Source organism: Arabidopsis thaliana, chromosome 5 (assembly GCF_000001735.4).
Source record: "Arabidopsis thaliana chromosome 5, partial sequence".
In the NCBI taxonomy this organism is placed as follows: Eukaryota; Viridiplantae; Streptophyta; class Magnoliopsida; order Brassicales; family Brassicaceae; genus Arabidopsis; species Arabidopsis thaliana.
Window position 1 is genome coordinate 7,493,459 of NC_003076.8, and position 21,433 is coordinate 7,514,891.

General features: G+C 31.5%; 5 protein-coding genes and 1 long non-coding RNA gene across 9 annotated transcripts; 4 read left to right on the forward strand and 2 right to left on the reverse strand.

Moving 5' to 3' along the window:
- Window positions 1-1,996: 1,996 nt before the first annotated feature.
- Window positions 1,997-3,532, reverse strand: WRKY38 (WRKY DNA-binding protein 38). The gene is made up of 3 exons (NM_122163.3): window positions 2,984-3,532; window positions 2,718-2,840; window positions 1,997-2,630 (listed from the first exon to the last, which is right to left on the reverse strand). The coding sequence occupies exons 1-3, from the start codon at window positions 3,247-3,249 to the stop codon at window positions 2,150-2,152; spliced, it is 870 nt and encodes a 289-aa protein (NP_197649.2). The 5' UTR covers window positions 3,250-3,532; the 3' UTR covers window positions 1,997-2,149.
- A 5,436-nt stretch (window positions 3,533-8,968) lies between these two features.
- AT5G22580 (Stress responsive A/B Barrel Domain-containing protein) lies at window positions 8,969-10,005 on the forward strand. Its single transcript, NM_122164.5, has 2 exons — window positions 8,969-9,375; window positions 9,469-10,005. Exons 1-2 carry the CDS (start codon window positions 9,251-9,253, stop codon window positions 9,677-9,679), a joined length of 336 nt encoding a protein of 111 aa, NP_568422.1. The 5' UTR covers window positions 8,969-9,250; the 3' UTR covers window positions 9,680-10,005.
- Window positions 10,006-11,077: 1,072 nt separating this feature from the next.
- AT5G22590 (Leucine Rich Repeat protein family) lies at window positions 11,078-12,380 on the forward strand (the record flags this gene model as incomplete). Its single annotated transcript, NM_122165.1, has 4 exons — window positions 11,078-11,107; window positions 11,246-11,478; window positions 11,628-12,093; window positions 12,195-12,380. The coding sequence occupies 4 exons, from the start codon at window positions 11,078-11,080 to the stop codon at window positions 12,378-12,380; spliced, it is 915 nt and encodes a 304-aa protein (NP_197651.1).
- A 4,004-nt stretch (window positions 12,381-16,384) lies between these two features.
- On the forward strand, window positions 16,385-18,330 carry AT5G22600 (FBD / Leucine Rich Repeat domains containing protein). Of its 2 annotated transcripts, NM_001343740.1 has the most exons (4): window positions 16,385-16,450; window positions 16,547-17,522; window positions 17,614-17,763; window positions 17,866-18,330. In NM_001343740.1, exons 2-4 carry the CDS (start codon window positions 16,980-16,982, stop codon window positions 18,172-18,174), a joined length of 1,002 nt encoding a protein of 333 aa, NP_001318619.1. In that variant the 5' UTR covers window positions 16,385-16,450; window positions 16,547-16,979; the 3' UTR covers window positions 18,175-18,330. The 2 variants fall into 2 exon arrangements, with proteins under 2 accessions (NP_001318619.1, NP_197652.2); NM_122166.4 differs by lacking the exon at window positions 16,385-16,450 and having other exon boundaries at window positions 16,552-17,522.
- A 1,137-nt stretch (window positions 18,331-19,467) lies between these two features.
- AT5G03465 lies at window positions 19,468-19,671 on the reverse strand. The gene has a single exon (NR_142686.1). It is a non-coding gene; the product is annotated as an other RNA (long non-coding RNA).
- On the forward strand, window positions 19,611-21,102 carry AT5G22608 (uncharacterized protein). 3 transcript variants are annotated; one of them, NM_001343741.1, is made up of 3 exons: window positions 19,680-19,861; window positions 20,461-20,573; window positions 20,714-21,088. In NM_001343741.1, the coding sequence occupies exons 1-3, from the start codon at window positions 19,749-19,751 to the stop codon at window positions 20,734-20,736; spliced, it is 249 nt and encodes an 82-aa protein (NP_001318620.1). In that variant the 5' UTR covers window positions 19,680-19,748; the 3' UTR covers window positions 20,737-21,088. The 3 variants fall into 3 exon arrangements, with proteins under 3 accessions (NP_001078613.1, NP_001318620.1, NP_001190364.1); NM_001203435.1 differs by adding an exon at window positions 20,160-20,183 and having other exon boundaries at window positions 19,715-19,861; window positions 20,461-20,995; NM_001085144.2 differs by having other exon boundaries at window positions 19,611-19,861; window positions 20,461-21,102.
- Window positions 21,103-21,433: the final 331 nt, after the last annotated feature.

Here is a 21,433-nt window from a genome sequence, read left to right on the forward strand (position 1 = left end):
AATTGAGGATAACAAAGCTGCAGATTTCATTATGTAAGTTTTCATTATAAATGTAATGTTACTAATCATAATCTATATTTCATACATATGCATAGTAAAATAATGGTCTATGATAAGGAATAAGAATCCGACAAACAAGAATTACGACATGCGCTCCATCTCTGAATCAGCTAATCAAAGATTAGATAGAAAGAAAAGCAGTCGTTGACTTTTACTTTCATGTGGCATTATAAAAAACGGATGGTTGTTATTATATACTTTCAACTTGATCTAGCTAGTTGCCTAGTTTGTTCGTCCAGACCACTACTAGTATTTTGTAAATAATACCAATTTTACTTTTCTTATAGTAAGCTGTGAAAGACATGTGGTAATAGAAATTATATAGAGCAAATAATTACGAGTGTATTAACGTAATTTTATATTATAAAATGCTAGTATTATATTAAGGGTGTCTTAAAAATAACAATAAACCCAACAAAAGTGTTTTAAAGAATACATTTTTGACATACTGTCTCACCTTATCCTAGAAAATTACTTTTCAATATTGATATTTCTTTTTAAAAATTATGTTAAGACACTTATAAAAATAATGCAATGGAAATGTTCTTAGGTTACATAAAGAATATTGACGTCATCAATAGGTGGTCTCATGCTCGTAGAATATCATTTGTAAATAATGTCGTTTTATATAATCCAAAAACAGACTTGAAACATAATGTAATTTCAGTTTTGTCATCATTAGCTTAGCTTATTCACCTAAAGAGTTAAACTTATATTGTTTATCAGTAAAAATATCTATAAGCTATAGAGGCTTCAGGCTTGCTTAAACAGTCCTTGTAATTACTTTCATAAATAGAATCTACGTATAAAAATATTATGATTTTATACACGTTTAATGCATGTGTGAAAAGGTTAAAAATATACAAAATAGACTTCCACAAATAGTTCCACTCATCAAAATTAAACATGACCTTCGAGGCAGAACATCACGAGTTGACGTAATGGTGTATGTAATCTATTCATTTATGTAAGATTCTATGTTTTTAAGCAAATCGTTTCTTTTTTGGTATCAAGCAAATCGTTTCATAATTAGCATATAATGTTTTCTAGTTTCTTTATCCTTTCAATGTGTCAAGCTTCATTTTCTATTAATCATTTTGAATAGACCGAACGCAAGAAGATGTGTGTGCTTCGGCCAATAGCAAGAAAAATCAAACCCTTGTAAATATTACATTTTCTCAAACAAATCCGGTTTTACATATTCTACTTCTGCTCCAAATATGAAAAATACTTCGGTTCAAATCCGGTTCACCCTCAGGAATTTAAACTTTGTTATTCACCCTATTTTATTTTGCTAATCATAATATACCACTTAATTAAAAATATTAAATTATAAAAATTAATTTGCCACCAAAAACAGTTATATATTAGTTTGAGTTTATAAGAAAATAGTTAAGATTAAAATTTAATAATTAAACAAGATAAAATATAGGTTTGAGTTTATAAACGAGTTTAGATTTTTTTCAACTAGATGAGGTTAATTGTTGGTATGAGTTTATAAAAAGGTTTACATTTTACATTTTTAAACGAGGTTAAATATATCAATTTGGGTTTAGAAAAAATGGTTAGGATTATAGACGTTAAAACTAAACGAGGTTAAATGTTGGTATGAGTTTGTAAAGGAGAATTATGGTTTAGTTTGTAAATAAACGAGGTCAAATTAAATGTTGGGTTTGGTTTATAAACATATTTAGATTTTACAATTAAACGAGGTTAAATGTGAGTTTGGGATTAGAAAGAATGGTTAGAATTTATATTTTACAATTAAACAAGGTTAAAATGTCGGTTTTGAGCTTTTAAAGATGAATGAGAGTTTAGATTTTATAATTAAACGAGATTATAGATCGATTTAGGTTTACACAAAAAGTGGTTGAAATTTATATTTTATAATCAAATGAATTTTTAATTTATTTATTAGATGATAGAGTTTTATTGGCCGGAAATAAACTCTTAGGGGTGAATATAAATATTGTTCTCGGATTATCTAATCAATAACATAAATACTTAAATAGTCACAATTCTCAAATATATACAATCTCATAAAAAGGAAAACATTATTAAATAGTTTTAGCTGAAAAATCTAGTGCAATCAAAAGTAAAACTGATCATAACGATCCCACGAGTCTGGGTTGTCAAATAACAAATCAGAATTAAAGTCAGCACTTTCACTGCCAGATGACGATGAAGGAGGATAAGAGCCTGATGGTGATGATAGATATTCTTCTATAACATCTTGACAATCTTGGTCATTACTGGTTATCTCACGGTACTGATCTATAGCTTGCTCTTTGATGATATCTTCTTCATGCTTAACCGATAAGGAGAAACCGTTCGAGCGGCTTTCCTTCTCCTGATCCTGATCTTTTCCGAATCGGATCATTTGGGTACTTTTAAAGTCATCTAGGGGATCTTGTCCGGCAATAAAAATGGCATCTAGATTATGTTCGGTTTTGCAAGTGTGGTGGCCAAAGTAAGTGGTTCGGTAAACCGGAGGATTGTCTTTGATCTTTTGTTCATGCTTTCTTGCTTCGCAGTTATGATCTTTGTTGTAAGAACATCTATAGTAACTCCTGTTACCATCATCATACACCAATTAGTATGAGTGATCGGGATAGAAATAATTATGATGAAATATGATTAGCTATACTATTTCTTACCTTTGGTGATTAGATTTTTTTATACTCTTTTGACCATATTTCCTCCAAAGATACCCGTCGTAGTAAATCGGATCCGGTGAATCGTCCCTCCAATTCTCACTTGAATTTGTACTATCAATCTTTCTGCAAACATGAGTATTATCAAAATATTAGCATTAAAATCAACATATACTCCTAAGAAAAAAAATACTTATATTAAGAATTGTGGTTTCATTTGGAAAAACAAAAACAAACTCAAAAAAGAAAACAAACTCATAAGTGTATACCTTTTCTTGGAGGGGCTCCCCTGTGGAGGAGGAGAAGAATCCCTAGAAGATAAATCAGAAAACTGATCATCTTCGGTTTCTGGTTTAGCAGATAAGATTGAAATGGCATTGGAAAAACTTTCAACGATCGATTTAGCAAGATCATAACTTGAAAGCGGTCCACCATCAGCCATTGGATGGTTGAGCCGCCTCTTCAACCGCATGGCGCAGCTATGGCCATAACGGATAGCTTGCACCGCCTTTTCGTGTGGGGAGTTCATTTCCATAGAGTATAGTGAACTTGTGTGTGTGTGTATGTGTTTCTTGTTTGTTTTCTTTTTCTCAAGTCTCTTCTCTGTGCTATAAACTTTTGAACGGATAGGGAGATCAGAATTTATAGGACTAGTCGTACATACACGTTCCCAAATGACTTTGCCAATTTGGGTTTACCAAATATAATTTACATACACTAGGTTATATTTTAAGAAGCCAATGATAAATTATAATTTCGATATAGGACATGTGCTCTGCTAGACTTATATGCGTGAATCTAAATAAAGAGAGACAAAAAGATAGATTAGGTGTTGACATTAGCATATGATCTGTCATGATGTATAGGAAACAGAGTTTATTTTATATACCTTTCCCAGTACGCGGCTCACTTAATTATATACAATCTGTTTTTAATTGTTTCAGAATTTATCTGTTTCTCTTATTACACTAATCTACGCGGTTCGCTTAATAATTAAAGATTAAAAATTAAAAACTACTCCTTTCAGAACACTAAAAGGTTTCAAGATAGGAGGAATCTAATAGAAAACTGTGTTCTACAAAGTCAGATATATTAGAGAGAGATATGAGCTATGATAAACCCCAAATTAGCAATGATTTTAAAATTTTCTTTTGTAATCTTTCCATTTCAATATGTGTCGCAATTTTTTTTATTTTTTTTTTGAAAATATATAGCAGATGAAATTTAAGAATAAATTTGTTTGCTTAATTTTGTTGATTGTATATCGTTAAATATTTTTTATTTAATATTTTGATAGGTGGTTTTAATTATAATTTATACGGTAACTAATAATATAGAGTTTTGAAAATAATATATTTTACGTTCATATGACAAAAAAAAACAAATGTATGTAATAGATTGGATGTTCACAAAAAAAAAAAGTATAACATATTTTACACGTCCATCGCAATGTTTACCTCATCAAAGATGAAACGTGTACAAATAATGTTTTTTTGCTCAATATAATAAGCTTCGAACACATATGATATGATCAATTCATTTTTTTGTAATGAAAATACTCCACTAGTCGTGGATATCTTTAATGGTAAAATTATCTAATTTTTTGGTGAGTTTTGGTTCAGATTTTAAATAAAAATGTAAGTATTTAGACCAGACAAAAGATAATTATTAGGTAATAGAATAACATTAACAAGTAAGATCTAGACAATTTTTCAACGCTTAAAGAGAGAAATAATTGCGATGTAGCTGGCGAGTGGCGACTAATGCACCAATGAAAACGGCATTAGTTTCGTCGGACACTCGACGTCAGCCCCATGACGTAGTTTTTGTTGAAGGGGCTGATTCAGCAGATTGACGTCAGAACGAAGCAGCAATGTTGATTATATTATATACTAACAACAACTAGTCAACTATGCCGTGATGTGAGATTCATTCGTTGGCTACTCGGTCCATATTTTAATTTAATCTAAAATTTTAAGAATTTATAATTAATAAGCTTTGCAAAAGATAACTGGTAATCTTGAATCCTTTTTCTTTAGGTAAACTTGAATCTTATATGAAAGAAAAATTAGTAATTACATTTTAAGCGGATAAAATGATATAATATACGTACAAAAGCTTGTTTTGAATATATAGTATAATCTGAAAGCTAACCAATCCAAGTTATACAATCATATTTTAAAACTAATAGATGGTCAATCCAAAACAATTTATCCTTATCAGATTGTATACATCGATGGTATTTTCAGGCCATGAATTAACACCATTCATGAAACTATACAACAAATTACAAAGTTTGTAAAGAATGTTAAGTTCTATCTACCCATCAATTTAACAACCCTATCTTCTTCTGCGGGTGGTTAATGTAAATTGATAGATATCAACACATAAGAGATATATATATATATATATATATATATATATATATATATAAACTTTCGCACGTGACTTTGATCTGATCTGTGAAACGTTGCCCACATGTATTTTGTTCTTGTTATTAGCAAATTGTTAAATATTGTATAGGTATTAGTACTATATTGAGTAAGGGGTCACATATGTACAAGTCAAGCAAAGCTATGGGTCAAGTCACATTATTTTATGGTGCGAAAGGAAAGTGAATGTGAACATGACTTACATGACAATAATGGTGATACATTTTTTTAATAATTTTATTTATTAGCTAATTAAACCAAGTAGTTGGAACGTAGCTTCCATGTCTTCTTTAATCTGACGACGACTTCAACAAAATTCCCCATTTTCAATAATCCTACAGAACTTTAAAACTTATCTTTATATTAACTTCTTCAGGACTTTTCAATTCAAGATATTTATCTTTGGATTCGTGCTTCCAGCTTTAGTCAAATATATACTTTTGACGTCCTGATTTTTCCAAATAAGGAAAAAAAAGATCCATCGTGCTTGCTCGTGATCTTACATTTTTCCTACTTAACTAATAGATGACCTCCCCAACTTAAATTTCTTAACCACATTTATCTATACAAAAGGACAGGCTACATCCTAGAAAGAAAATAATTAGCAACAACATTGAGACAATATATCGCTTTTTGGTTATATAATTAAGGATTTTATTAGACCAGGATGACAGGAAATTGTTTCGCCCTTTCAATAAGGCCATTTGAAATGCTTGAACTTTGTTATAATCGGAGTCGGTTATTGATAGTCAATTTTTGCAAATGAAGACTCAGGTTGAGTGAACTCAAAACTAACTAAGGATAGTTAGTGGACTACGGTTTCCTTGAACCACCTTTCAACAGACTTGTAGAAAAAAAAACACATGATCCAGCTACCTTCTTTTTCATTGTGGGTTTGTAAAATGCAAAGTAGCAAAACATTTTTCTAATGAAAAAACAAATGGGCTGGAAAGTATAGTTGTCACAACTCAAAATTAAGTAAGCCCAACAAAATAAAGACCTATTAGTCATTGTTCTTTTAATGACTTCTAAAGGTTATCGTTGTTTTTATATATAACAAAAATATACCTCGTATCATGACAGTACAGTAGGTCGGAACGGCCACCCGATCAACTCTTGAAGACGAAGACATAGGCATCGAAACACTCTGATCTCATCCAGAAGACCTATCTCACAACTTGGCTCTATAGTTTGCAACGCACATACCAGTTTTTATTACCCTCTTGATAGTTTATCCTCTAATCAACAAAAAAGTCATGGCAAATATGTTAATACTTTGACAAAAAATAAACAATAAGTTACCACACATGGTTAACACATTGAAAATAAGTTTTATACATACAGATAAAAATGGTGGAAAACTATGAAATTTACCACATAATCAATTTCTTTTAACCACATTCCATTTGAAATCTCGAAAAAATAGTACCAATAATGTTAGGCATCGGGTCGATATAATGTCATTTTCAGTGGGAATTATTTAAGAGCATGGCCACATGCATGCTGCTTTAATCATATCTTTAAAAGGGAAATAATGAAGAAAATAAAATTGATGGGTCCAAGTTTCATATGACTGGAGAAGAATGAAGGAGTGCAAGAAGGATCATAGAAAATAAATAGTATGGCTGAATCAAACTTTTTTGTAAAAGGGGTTCACAAAAGATGTTGAGCTGACACATATCCATGCACCATGTTTTTCTTTCCATTGGATTTTTTATGTCTCTCAGATCTTGTTCACATAAAAGAAAAGATTTTTATACCTTTGATTAATTAGGGTTGAGTGATTAGCATATTCAAATCTAACTCTTTTTTTTTATAAGAATGTAAATCTTCATTTTACAATGAAAAGTTGTTACACAATTAAGCATCACATGCCAAAAAAGGATTAAAAAAATATGGAAGCACACCACCTTCTTGCACCAAATCATCAAGGCAACCATTGCTAATGGTAGAAGACATCATGATGCAAGACAAAAATGTTTCCCTAAAATGAATCTAACTTGAAATGAAAGAAATTAACTACCAGGTCAACTGAATCCACTTTGGTATGATTTCAGTTTGGTTCTGTCAAATCAGGGAAAATTGATTTGAATTGTAAAAACCTTAAAATAGGATTAGTTACTCCTGTAGTTTCCTTTGGATCAATATATTCTATTGAATTTATTCACGTTTTTGGTCGAGGAAAATGTTAATTAATCCAAAATTTTCCATCATTTTGATTTTGATATAAGTATAACTACCTCATTTTATTATAGGCCAGTTAATTTTATAAGACGAAATCCGCCCACCCGTTAAAGATTGATATAATCATATCGATTTGATCGAGTACATGCATGAATATGGAGAAAATTACAACAAACCAAACAAATGTGAGGTTATTTTCAGTTCTTGTGGGTACACATTGTAGGGCAACTCAAATGGGACTTGAGAGTACCTGAATGAATCATTTCTCTTCTTCACATACATACTATAAGAAAATAAATAATACCATCACCGTGAGCAATATTTATGTCGCCATAATCTTTAATATGTTTCCAAATAAATTAAAGATAACAATACATGGTGATAGACAACGATGGAAGTATGAAACCAACCTATCACGTGCTAATTTTTTTGTCACCATCGATAAGAGAGATTAACAGTACTAATTTTCTAATGGTAAGAGCTTACCTCAAGATTATTCGGTAGGGAAAATCAGCTATACAACGTTTTTAAAAATCAAAGAGAACTCGGAAAAAGAAAAAAAATTTGTATATCAATCACATCGAATGTGAGACTAAACCACGTTGATATTTTTTTCCTTACTTATAACAAAAAATAAATGGTTTTGAACGATAACTACGTACTGTTGTGGTACGAGGTATACCGTTTTGATAATTAACAATTACAATTATCATTCTAGAGGTACGAGGTTTTTTACCGTTTTATACTATTTCGTAACAATTTATCATTACAGTTTACAACTTTGTTGTGTTACCAATTGGACACAATATTTCACTTATCTTTTAAAAACGCAATAATGTTTCGAAAAACATCACTTCTGTTTTGGGATACGATTTAATAGGTAAGGCTAGAACAGCATTACTAGTGTTTAGTAAATGAACAAAATATATGTTTGATATAAATGTGTTGAGCTCTTCAGATATTTCAATCCTATAAATATATAGAGTGTGAATAGTTGCACCAGTTCAGGCGGACAAATCCGTGTGTGGATTATACAGTTTTTGTTTTAACATTCATAAATTATAGTCCGTAGAAATACGGACAAAAAAAATAAAATAAAAAACCGTCGCGGACCAACCACGAACCGCTTTTAACTTTAAGTAGAGTTAGTCCGTAATGGTCTTTTGTCCGGTCTAAAAATATAGTAAACTAAACCGCTGAAAATTTATCCACCCCTACCACCGTCACCATTCAAACTAGAAGCAGACACAACCCAGAAACAATACTAATTTGTATGGTCAATGTGGTCACAAAAAGACGGTCAAAATTTCAAATAGTAGATTAAAAAATGGCTGGTGAAGTTATATCCATTGCAGTTTTATCAATAAAAACAACTAAAACAAAGTTCTTAGAATTGTTTGTTTTTTAGATTAGTCAAGAATTTTTTCCCCAAACCATAGTCGATTTGTGTGGTACGCCCTATCTAGCTAGTGCAGCTAAGCATCTCAGCTACACAAGTTATCTTTTTTCGGTGAATGAGAATACAGACATGCAAACCCACTTAACGTCAAAAAAACTATTCGTAACCTAAAAATTCGGACAATAAATTCGAAATACAAATTATAACCTGACAAAACATGCAAGTTGTGATAGACTAGTTGAAAAACAAATGAAAACCAAACAAAAAAAATGTTTAAATTCAGAGACAAATAGTCATATAGGTAATGTCAGATTGTCAGAGCAGACAGAAGATTGTACATTGAAATCAAGCACAGCAAAAAGCATTATTGTTCACACACATGTGTACAGACATACACACGTGTACATTCACACGTACATGTTCACACGCGTGCACACATACATAGGAATCTCCACCTCTATATAAGAAATGCTTCAACATAAGTATACATGTAAGTGAGTGAGGCTAAAGTAATAAAATTAATGGCAACTTCAGGGTTTAAGCATTTGGTGGTTGTGAAGTTTAAGGAAGATACAAAGGTTGATGAGATCTTGAAGGGCTTGGAGAATCTTGTTTCTCAGATTGATACTGTCAAATCCTTTGAATGGTTTGTGATCATTTGTTTTGTTTTCTTTTTTTCAATAATTTAAGTATGTTCTGGATCTTTTGATTAATGACCGTACGATTTGGTTATTATTAGGGGAGAAGATAAAGAGAGTCACGATATGCTTAGACAAGGATTCACTCATGCATTTTCGATGACCTTTGAGAACAAAGATGGTTACGTCGCCTTCACAAGCCATCCTCTTCATGTTGAATTCTCAGCCGCTTTCACCGCCGTCATCGACAAGATCGTTCTCCTCGATTTCCCCGTCGCCGCTGTCAAATCTTCCGTTGTTGCAACACCATGAATCTTGTGATGGTTACATATCGTCATATGACTCATATCGAACTTGTTTCTTAATTTAAACGAAGTTTGAGTTGTTTGGTTATGTAACTTGGTTGGTTAATTAAGTATGTTTTGGTTTGATTTGTTTATTTTCGGTTTGCGGTAATAAGAATCTGGTTTGATTGGAACTTGGAAGTTTATGATTTCTTTCATAAGTGAGCATTTTTTAAGTAATTTTTTTATAAAAAAATGTTAATATTATGTTTTCTTGTGTAATCTGTCTCTTTTTGCTCTCTATACAATTTATCAAAACAAATAAATAGAAGATACAAAACTTTACATTACAAATTTTTGGGAAAGCCCATTTAAAATCAACAAATATTTTGTTATTTCCACAAATATTTTGAGATCTAAACTATTAACTAAAGTATTAATTGAAAATGGATGACAACATTTTGACCAAACTATTTAAGCCGTTTTCGCTTATACATAATAAACTTCAGAGTCCAAATCCAGCCAAAGACTCCTCATACTACATTTGTGTTTACTTACTTACACTTTCAACTTAACAAAAAATAGATGTAAATGGAAATATCATTAGCATTATTAACAAACAAAACAAAAATTACAAACGACGTCGCATTCAAATCCTTTTTCCTTTCTTTTTTCATTAACCCTTAAATAACGGACAATTGATAAATCTTTGAATCAGAGAAGTTGCGCCCAAACAAAAAGAGAATTTATTGTTCAGTTAGTCTAGTTTGCATCGCATGCGATTTTTGGTTCATCAGATCTTCCCAACACACAACAAAGCCCTAAGCTTTCTTCGATTTTTAGAGCATCTCCATTAGACAAATCTTTAAAGTGTCTTCCCCAAATAAACAAATATGTTTTAGTCAAAAATAATAATATTGTAATTGAGAGTGTCTTTAGATCTTGAGATTTTATCTCAAAATGTCTCTGAGAAGACATTTTAGGAGGAGTGTCTCAAATTTTGTAAACATTCTCAATTATAATATTATTCTTTCTAACAATATATTTCTTTTATTTGAGGAAGACACCCAACAATATATGTGTGATGGAGATGCTCTTATTGATTTTCTCGGTCTTTGTGTGCGCAAAATCGAGACTTAGATGAAATTCGGAAGAATTCGAGGTTTTCACTGCTAGTAAGTTTGATGGAGGAAAGGGAAGCGAAAGGATATGTTAGAGATTAAAGATTATCGGGCCCATGAGATGGGAGACCCATAATCCTGAGGAAGCATGTAATGTCTTACATCTGAAAGATGTGAGGGACCTTGACTAATATATAAGAGATATGAGTCACTCCACCTATTGCCAATTGGTTTTAGGTTGGAAGCTCATGTAACTTTAAAATGGTATCTGAGCCCGATACACATGCTTCAGTAATCTGGCCGCGATGGGCCCATACCTCGGACCCATGAGAAAGGTCTTGTATCATGGCTGGGGGAGGGTGTTAGAGATTAAGGATTATTGGGCCCATGAGATGGGAGGCCCATAATCTTGAGGAATCATGTAATGTGGAGAGGATCTGATAAGCAAATTAACAGACTCTTTGATAACTCAGATACTCTTGTATCTCCCGACAAAGAAAGCTGTTAGTGTTTTGTCCAAGAGGTGGAAAAGTCTCTGGCTTTCGTTTCCCGGGTTAGATTTCGACTCTGAAGAGTTCCCAAATTACAATGCCTTTGTGAGTTTTATGGACAGGTTCGTAGATTTCTCTAGGGAACGGAAGTCATGCTTGCACAAGCTCAAGCTAAGTATCCAGAAGAGTTGGAGTGATCAGTATCGTATCACGCGGTGGATAGACTTTGTTGCTACACGTAAACTTCAGCATCTTGTGTTGAGTGTCTTTTTGTGAAGCGTGAGTGTTTTGAATATATGCCCTTAAGCCTTTATATCTGTGAGACAATTATTAACCTAAGACTTCATCGCGTATATTTGGATAGTCTTGAGTCTATTTCACTTCCTCGTCTCAAGACTGTGCATTTACAACTCAATGTATATGCCAATGATGCGGGTCTGGAGTCATTCATCTCATCTTATCCAGCTCATGAAGATTTTAGCATTGTTAGAAGTGTCGATATCGATGATAATGTAAATGTTTTACGAGTGCATTCTCAAACATTAACAAGTCTAAGTGTAGAATTTGATCTTGGTGAGTGGGGTCTAGGGCTTTTATGTTTTGGTCAAAGATACCTGGGGCTTTGGATTGATGACCCTAGATTCAAGTATTTGAATTTCAAACATGAACTATCGGATAGTAAAACCATAAGCAATTTGAATTCCTTAGTTAAGGTCAATTTTGTTGGCTTTTATATGTCTCATGGAGTTGGCTTATCAAAACAACAAATGGCCCGTAATGTTTTCACCGGTATCTCGAGAGTTAGGGATCTGATCATCTCTGCGGATATTGTAAGGGCATGTTTCTATGAACTTCATATATATAATATATATTCTATAAAACGAAATCTTGCTCAGCCATAGTATTCTCTTCTTTTGTTTTATGTAAGCAGTTCATCGATTGCTACTTGAAAGAAGAATCATTACCACAGTTTTGCAACCTGTCCTGTTTGAAAGCAGAAGTTTGTTCATCCAACGTGAAAATCCGTGAAACATTGCAAAAACCTTTTGAAAGCTGTCCAAATCTAAAATCCATCTTCTTGGTAATGACTTGCACCAACCCTAGAGCTTTAACTTAATTATGCATTTAAAGAAGTATGCTATCTAGTATTTTAATGTATCTTATTTTGTAGGATTTAACTGATTATACTATGGTCGACACGAGTCAAACAAGAGTCTCTTTTGTGCATCAGTGTTTGTTGTTATATATCACTTGAGTTTGTAGAGATAAGAGGAAAATTCATGGCAGTTGCAGTGGAACTAGCAAAGTACTTTGTAGAAAAACTTTGTAATCCTCAAGAAAATTTTAAATGACTATTCATCTCACTTTTTACCATTTAAAATGAATACGTTAGAAAATTAATTCAACTCATTCAACAACAAAAAGTTTAAAAAAAAAAAAACAAATTATAAAGGAAAATTGTTCAACTCTTTCATCTACTATTTTGCAGAGGAATGAGTTGAATGATGTTCAACTCAAAAAAATTCAATCATTCAACTATATGGCATCCATTTAGAGTCATTGTTTAACCTTAATAAATTGTTTGAACTTAATAAATTACTAGATTCTGACCCGTACATACGTTTTTTTTTTTTTTTTTTTCTAGCCAACTAAATATAATATATCATAAAAAGTTTACAAGATACAGAAACATTCTAATACAACCATTGACACAAATAAGGGAAATCGAAACAATTTCGATGAAGGGGTGGAGAGCAACCAAGCTATTTTTAGTCTTACAGGCTAACAGAGAATATCTGTTATGTCCCCCCTCCATATACTTGTTGTTGGCTATCATCTTTCTGATGAAACTCCAAAATCCACATAGCATTACTTTGACTAGTAAGAAGAATTTAACTGTTGTTGGAAATGAATCTGATTCATATCTTCTACAACTCGATAAGATATATTCTATTCGCCTATAATTGCAACTGCCTGACCCGATCATGAAATCTGACGATGTTCTCTTTCCATATTTTACATAGAGGGTGATAGGCCAATGATGAAACTTGATTATCCAATCCACACAAGATCGTTGACCACAACACAAGATCAAGTTAATGATTACCTCCGTTGGAAAACGAAACTGATGGCTATTTGATTCCATTACACCATCCCCAACACCCCAAGTTTTTTGCTTCTGCAGAATTGAAGTCATCACCATAATAGAAGACTGAATCGTCTATGCCTCTTGGACACGGACATTCATTGCCAAAGTAATCGGAATGACATTAATCGCATGGTTAATTTCTTTCATCGTGAACTGAAATCCAATCTTCCATAGCAATGTTTGTGAACGTATATCAGATTCCATTGGTTGGTGAACACGTCGTCGATCTGCTTTACAATAACCATTGATTTTAACGACATTAATGATCTCCATGGCACATAAACACAATATCAAGACCCAAGTCAACTGACCCGCACATACGTATTTTAAGAAATGTATTGGAATACATTTTTAGTGAAAGATATTGTAATATATAAATTATAATGTGCATAGAAAAGTGTATAGTGTTATTTATGATACAATCACTAAACTTTTTAATAATTTATATTATTTATATTTCATTTGTATTTTGCATAGTAAATCAAATGTTAGATTTGTTTCGAACTGCGAAATAATTTAGAGATATTTGGAAAATCTGTGTATTTTTGTTAGTTTGATGTATATACAAATTAATTATTTTTGTTTAAAATTTGATCAATTAGATGATATAATGTGAAATTTACTCCGCGGTACACCGTTGGTCAATTTTTTTGTAACTAAAAATTTGAATTTTAAGTTATAGTTGTTTTGTAAATATTTTTTTTTTTTGTTTAGTGTTTAAGATTTGATAATTGTGTTAAAATTGTTAATTCTAAGATTTCACTCGTAGATTATCGTTCCGTATGAATATCAATCTAAACTCGTTCCACCAGATAATTTCATTCCGTAAAATTAAATATTATTATGTTATTTTTAAATATTCTGATTGTAATATATTAAAAAATATTGAGGGATTGACCTGTGGTAGATCTTGGATTTATATATTTAAGATATTGTAGTATATAAAACCGATTTTTAGTGTATACCTTTCAATAATTGTATAAAGTATATTTTAAAAGTCAAAATTTGTATAAATTGATATTGCAACCTCATGAAATCGTAGTGATTTACTTGTAGGGTATCCCGGACTAATTTTTGCTTTTTATAAACTGATAAATTTGTTGATTTTATTTAAAAATAAAAAAATAAATTAAGTTATATTTGTTTTGTTTATTGTTTCAGATTGTATAACTATATCTATGGCTAGTTTTTTGTAATCTAGTGTTGACCCTTAAAGAAAAATCCATAAGAATACGCATAAATTGATAGTAAAATTAGAAAATAAACATCATTAGAACATGAAGTAATTTACTTATGAATCTCTATCTAGTTTTTTTAAAGAATCAATATTCTAGATAGATTGTACACAAAATTAGATTTTAATTTGGATTCAATTTTAGATTTTCTGTAAAAAACTAATCTGAATTACATATTTTAAATTTAGGATGACGAAAATATTTTTTTTTTAAAGCTAAAATTTACTATGATCTCAACAATTTTGGTATTTTTAAAATTAAACTTATCCTCTTGCATTATCGCAAATATGATAGTCATTATTGTTCGAATACAATTAATGTTCTGTCAAAAAAATCATATTACTGTTTGTTCCAAAGAAAAGTCATTCAAATTTCAAAGAAAAAAAAAGAATATTGTTGTGAATCAATATTTTCTCATTTTGAATATTTGCATTAAAAATTTAAAACATTGGTAGTTAAACTTTGTTTTACTGTTTAAAAAAAGAAATAATCGAATCTAGAAGAATGAATATTCCAAAAGCTTGTAACTATTATAATACGTTTAAAAATATATTTTCTATTATATAATTCAAATTTAGATTAGTGATATATTTTAAAAATAATGAAAATTTCCTGTTTTTTAAAAATATTTTAAAACTTTATATCATTTAAATTCTAATTAAAATGTTAAATATTTTAATCTATACAGAAACGAATTTTCTAGATAAATACAAATCTAAAATCCAAAAATTCTCTTTTGAATATGCTAAATCATAATGTAAAATTATTTTTTATATGTACTAATCAGAAACAATTAACATAGATTGAAGTTGTAAACAATCAATTAACATAGATTGAAGTTGTAATCATAATGTTAAGGGAATTGTATAAAATTTAAACTAAATTATAATTTGTTATTAAATTAGATTGAAGTTTCCGAATTATCTAATAACATCTTATCAAAATAAATAAGTTTACATATATACAATTCAAATTAAAATAGCGTGATATGTTACGGAAACATTTTTAAATGATTTTTTAAAAAATTGGATAGTTATTAATTTATTGATTTAATTCGATTTTTCTTTTTAAACAAAATCCAAGATATTTATTTAGTTGTAGTAGTTGTTAATTTACTAAATTACAAAAATTCATTTAGTTAGTTTTAAATTACCCTTACAATGTTGTACTTCACACGATGCTTCCCAATTAATAATATAGATTTAAAGTTGGGAAAAAAGTATTTTTTGGGCTTTTGGCCCAAGTAGAAAAAAAACTAAAATGACCGTTACCAACTAGCGAGGGAAACAAGCGAGTACGAAAAAAAGAAAGTAACGGATTTGATAATGCATTAGCGAGTAAAGTTTGTCATAAAAACGAAAGACTGGTTTGCTTTCACATTTCTACTGTTCTTATTTGTAGTTTATAATACTTTAAATTAGATAAACTTTTAATCATGTTTGTATGATCTCTTTGTAAATTATGTTTGTCTTTTTTTTTTTTTGCTATAACTGTTAATATCATAGAAAATGAAAATGTTTGGCTATTACAAAGTAAAGTTCTTAGCTTTGAAATCTTGGCAAAAATGAATAAAAAACAAGATTTCAAGATTTGTAAATTATGTTTCAAAAAAGTAATAAATGAAAAATGTTAAAAAAAAATTAACGAAACGTAAAGCTCTTTAAGTGTTATTTGACAACTGTAATCGGTGCCCATATTGTTTGCCCATAATATCTGCATCAAAACTCTAATATCATTATCTTGTTACATCGCACGCGATCGGCTCTCCGGATCTTCCAAAGTACAAAACCCTAGATCCATCCGGTAATATCACCTTCTTCTTCCTCACTCGTTTCTGGATTTTCTTTACGTTTATTCTCGGTTCTGAATTCTGATGATTCGTTTGCGTAAGATTTCTAGGTTTTGTGAGAGAATTCGATGGAGGCAAGGAAAGAGAAAAGAATATGCCTCGAACGGCCTGCCAGAGAAGATCTGATAAGCAAATTACCCAACGCTTTGATATCTCACATCTCTCGTATCTTCGGACAAAGGATGTTGTCAGGACTAGTGTTTTATCCAAGAGGTGGAAAAGTGTCTGGCGTTTGGTTCCCGGGTTGGATTTGGACTCTTATGAGTTCCTAGAATACTATACCTTTGTGCGTTTTGCGAACAAGATCCTAGATTTTTGTAGGGAACAAAGTCATTCTTGAACAAGCTCAAGCTAGTTATTCAGAAGGATAAGACTGGTCAGTCTTGTGTCACGCCTTGGATAGACTATGTCGCTAGGGGTAACCTTCAGCACCTTGATGTTGAGTTAGGTGGTTGTGTATATTTTCGTGAATATTGGGAGGTGATGCCCGTAAGCCTTTATATCTGTGAGACGCTCCTTCACTTAAGACTCTATCGGGTATCGATGGGTAACTTTGAGTCTGTTTCTTTACCTCATCTTAAGACTTTGTGTTTAGAACGAAATATATATCCTAATGAGGCGAGTGTGGAGTCGCTTATCTCGTCTTGCCCCGTTCTTGAAGATTTGACCATTCTTAGGATAAATGATAATGTAAAGGTTTTACGAGTGCATTCTCAATCACTAACCAGTTTTAGTGTAGGATATCATCCTGGTGACTTAATTCGTAAGTACAATTATTATTCTGAAAAGGTTAGAGAGAACTCGGGGCTTGTGATTGATGCGCCTAGACTCAAGTATTTGACTTTCAACTACGAAAGATCGAAAAGTAAAATCATGAGAAATTTGAGTTCCTTAGTTAAGGTTAACGTTCTTAGCTCCTTTGATATTTCAAGTGTAGCTGGCTGTTCAGAGCAACAAATGGCCCATAATTTTTTCACCGGTATCTCGAGAGTTAGGGATCTGATCATCTCTCGGGATATGATGAGGGTATGTTTCGATGAACTTCATATATAACTTTTGCTATATATAACTTTTGCTAACCTATATAGTTTCTCATCAGCTTCTTTTTTGCAAGCAGTTAATCTTTTACTACTTGAAAGGAAACTCACTGCCACAGTTTTGCAACTTGTCTTATTTGAAAACAAACTTATCTGAAACATCCTTGGCATTCCTGGACATCTTTACAAAGCTTCTTGAAAGCTGTCCGAATCTAAAATCCATCGCCTTGGTAATGACTTACACCTACCCTAGAGTTTCAAATTAATCATGCAATTAGAGAAATCTTGTTATATCCTAGTATACTAACTCATATTATGTATTTTTTTTTTAGGGTTTAACTTGTTTCCTTGACGACATGGTTGAAATGAGTGTCTGGTCCGTGCCTAAATGTTTGCTGTCATCGCTCGAATTTGTAGAGATAAAAAACGAACACCCACCTGATGATGGTGTACTGAAAGTTGCAAGGTACTTTGTAGAGAACTCTGTAAATCTCAAGAAACTTGCTCTACATTTGCATTTTTTCTTTCTAGAAGGAAATCCAGCTGTCTTAAACGATCTCCTTGCATTGCCGAGACGATCTAGCATGTGTCAGATCGAAGTTTTTAATGTGCAAAGTGGTCGTTCTCGTGGAATCTTTTGATGTTATTGAATTCTATTATGATGTCATTGTGAGCTTCGCCGCCCACAATGTTTTATAATTCGAAACTGTAGCATATATTCTTTTCTTAACTCTTTAAAGATTGTGTACTTAAGTTCTAATATTTAATTAATAGTTGGTATATTTATAATGGATTTTATATGTGCTTTTCTTCTTCTTCTATCGTTGAAGCAAATTTTTCAAAATTTAATTAATTAATGTAATGGATATCTTCCTAGATTACTGTTGTAATAGCTGATCCATTCTTGTAGTGAGGTAAAAGCATTGTGGTTTCAGTGATACATGAGCCATTGGTCGTCAATCTACTACTACCATGACTTTTTATTAATATACACCGAAACAACTTGCAGCTACTTACAAATACCGAACCCTTTCAACGGTTGAAGAAAAAACATAATAGATTTAACAAAGTCTTCAGTTTGCTAATAAAGCTTTTGTCAAGCTATAGCAGAAGACTCTTTATCTTCAGTTTACAATTGATGAACAACTCAGGTATTCAACACAATTGATCGTACTACTAAGAACAGTAACTTACTCCTTTAGATGAACTGATCCATGATTGGCTTCACAACTTCTCAAGAATATAGGTTCTAACCATTGTAAGACATGATTATTCATTTTTAATTAATGATATTAACAATTTAGCAAAACAATATGAAGAACTGGTCCAATGATAAAAGTCCAAGACTCCAAGCCGCGCAAACTACCAAAACTTAACTTTTATCATATTTTTTTAAAAAAATCTACAAACAAAGATTATTTGTTGAGGTTCATGATGCTTGTTGTTTTGCAAAGACTTTTTTTTTTTTTTAAATGTACATATTCTTTTATTTAATCAAAAATCATTACAAAAATCAAAGAATTATATGTATTTTTCGTTTAGCAAAAAACAAATTATATGTATTTTTCGAAATAACTAATATGTGAGTTTGAACAAAAAAAAATATTTGAAGTTGAGGAAACAAATTATTGGGCTTTTGGTCCAAATAAATTAAAAAGAAAATTAAGATAACCTTTAGCGAGGAAAACAATCGAGTACGAAAAACAGAAAATAACGGATTATCAAATCCGTTAGTACGAGTAAGTTTTCCAGAAGAAGAAACAAAAGAAATGGTCATAATCTGCTTTCATAATTTTTTTTTTCTGGACCAGAACTTTCATCGTTTTGTTGTTCTTTATTATACTCCTAACTTTTTTTTATCATGTTTGTATGATCTCTTTGTAAATTATGTTTCAAAGCAATAAATGAAAAATGTTATAAAAATAAAATAAAGAATAGAAAAATCAAGAAAGATAAGCTCTCAAGTGTCATTTGACAAGTGTAAGAGCACCTCCAATGGGAAGCTCTCTTGACAAATTCATAGAGTTCTCTTGATTAAAATGATTAAAAATAATTCAAAACAAGTGATTTTGCAGAGAGTCGGCTTTCTTGAGAGAGCTTTTTGAATTAGAGAGAGCCGCACACGTGGCAGACAGTTATTGGTTGACAGAATTCAACAAAAAGAAGGAAAAAAAAAACTTTCATCTCTTCGGGACAGCTTTCCCAAACTTTCTCTATGTGCAAATCCCAGATTTTTCCAATTTTGTTGAGTGGATCCACCTCGAAAAAATACCGTATAAGCCAACACTCCTCCCATTCCTCTGATTCTTCTTACTCTGATGCCTCCAGGTCCGTTCCAATTTTGTGCTTCTAATGTTAAGGTTGATTTGATGGAAACTGGATAAGAATATCGTTAATGGAACTCTATAGATTGGTTTAAACAGAAACTAGTTTGGTTTCAATTTTGAATTGGAGCAGCTGGTTTCACATTTGAATTGTTCGTTAATGTTAGGGTTTAGGGAGATAGCAATCCAATTCTGTTTTTGAGCTGATATTGTTTTGTAATCGAAAAGTGTGAGAATTAGGTTTCAGTTTTGCCTTCTTGTGAAATCTATTGGTGAGCTTAACTAGCTGTATTGTGGACTAGAAAGCAGTTGTACAATTTACGAGAGTAACAGAGTTTGCGGGAAGCCTTTATCGAGATGTGAAGCGTTGAATGGGAGAAATCTGAGTATTATTATTGTGGCTGGAGTTATTGGAGCTGTCATTTGATTGTGTGTGTTGGTTTAGTGATATTCTGGTGTTTCTTTATTAGAGATGGTAGTAGGAAGAAGAATGGTCATGATCCTCGGAAATCTAAGGATGATAGTGATTGGATTGGTTTGTTGACGTGGTTTTTTATTGGTTTTGTCTTCTTCATTTCTTTGGCTATAAATATTGGGTTTTAGACCTGAAAGATGTTCTGGAAACTTGAAAGCAAGATCTTTCCAAGGACATAAAGATCATCTTCTAGTTCCTTGCTGGTTGATGGGAAATTGCTTCCAAAGTTGGCTGTTTGCAGGTTTGTTACCTTCCGGCTCTGTCTTGGTAAATTGGCTATAACTTTCAAACCGTTAACCTAAACCGTGATCCGTTTTTTCATGTGGTTTCGTATGACTGTTGTTGATATTCCCACCAATTTTTTCAATTTTCTGGGTTGAGTTGCCACTCCGTTTATGCTCTGAATCAAGACAGACGAAAACTAGAGTGAAGGTGAAGGCAATGCAAAAAAAAGCCGATGTAGAGAACGATTGGCAAGAAGAGCTGAAACAAACAGCAAAGCTTTTGATGTCGACAAAAGTACCTAGTTAATTGATCTTTCTTTATTTTCTGAAATTAAGTTTTTAGTGATTTGTTTTTGAATCTGAAGACTGTAAAATACAAATGGTATTCAACACTTGCCAGTCCATTGTTACATGTTATGGTTTAATTTCTTGTGCACCATGTTATGAGCCTGCACTATTCATCCATTTCTTTTGTACCATGTTTTGAGCATGCACTATTCCTCCATGTAACCAAATAAGATTAATATTATGCAACTTCGAAGCAAACCGAACCTCACAAGTCGATTTATCATATTCTACTATACCTACAAAACTCAGAGATTTTATGGATATTTGAAATCAAGTTCGTTATCGAGAGATGCATCTACAATTGAAAGGTGATTTGCTTGAGCATATATGCAAAAAAAATTGCAACAATCGACAGAACAATTGATCGTTATTCCGATTTTTGTTTTGCACATCTATTTTAAAATGTTTCAAAATAATGTATGTTTAATATTTTATGATTTGCAAATAATTATTAAGTTATATGAAATAAATAATTTTAAAATAATAATATTTTTTCAGAGAACCTACATAAGAAAGACTACCATTAGAG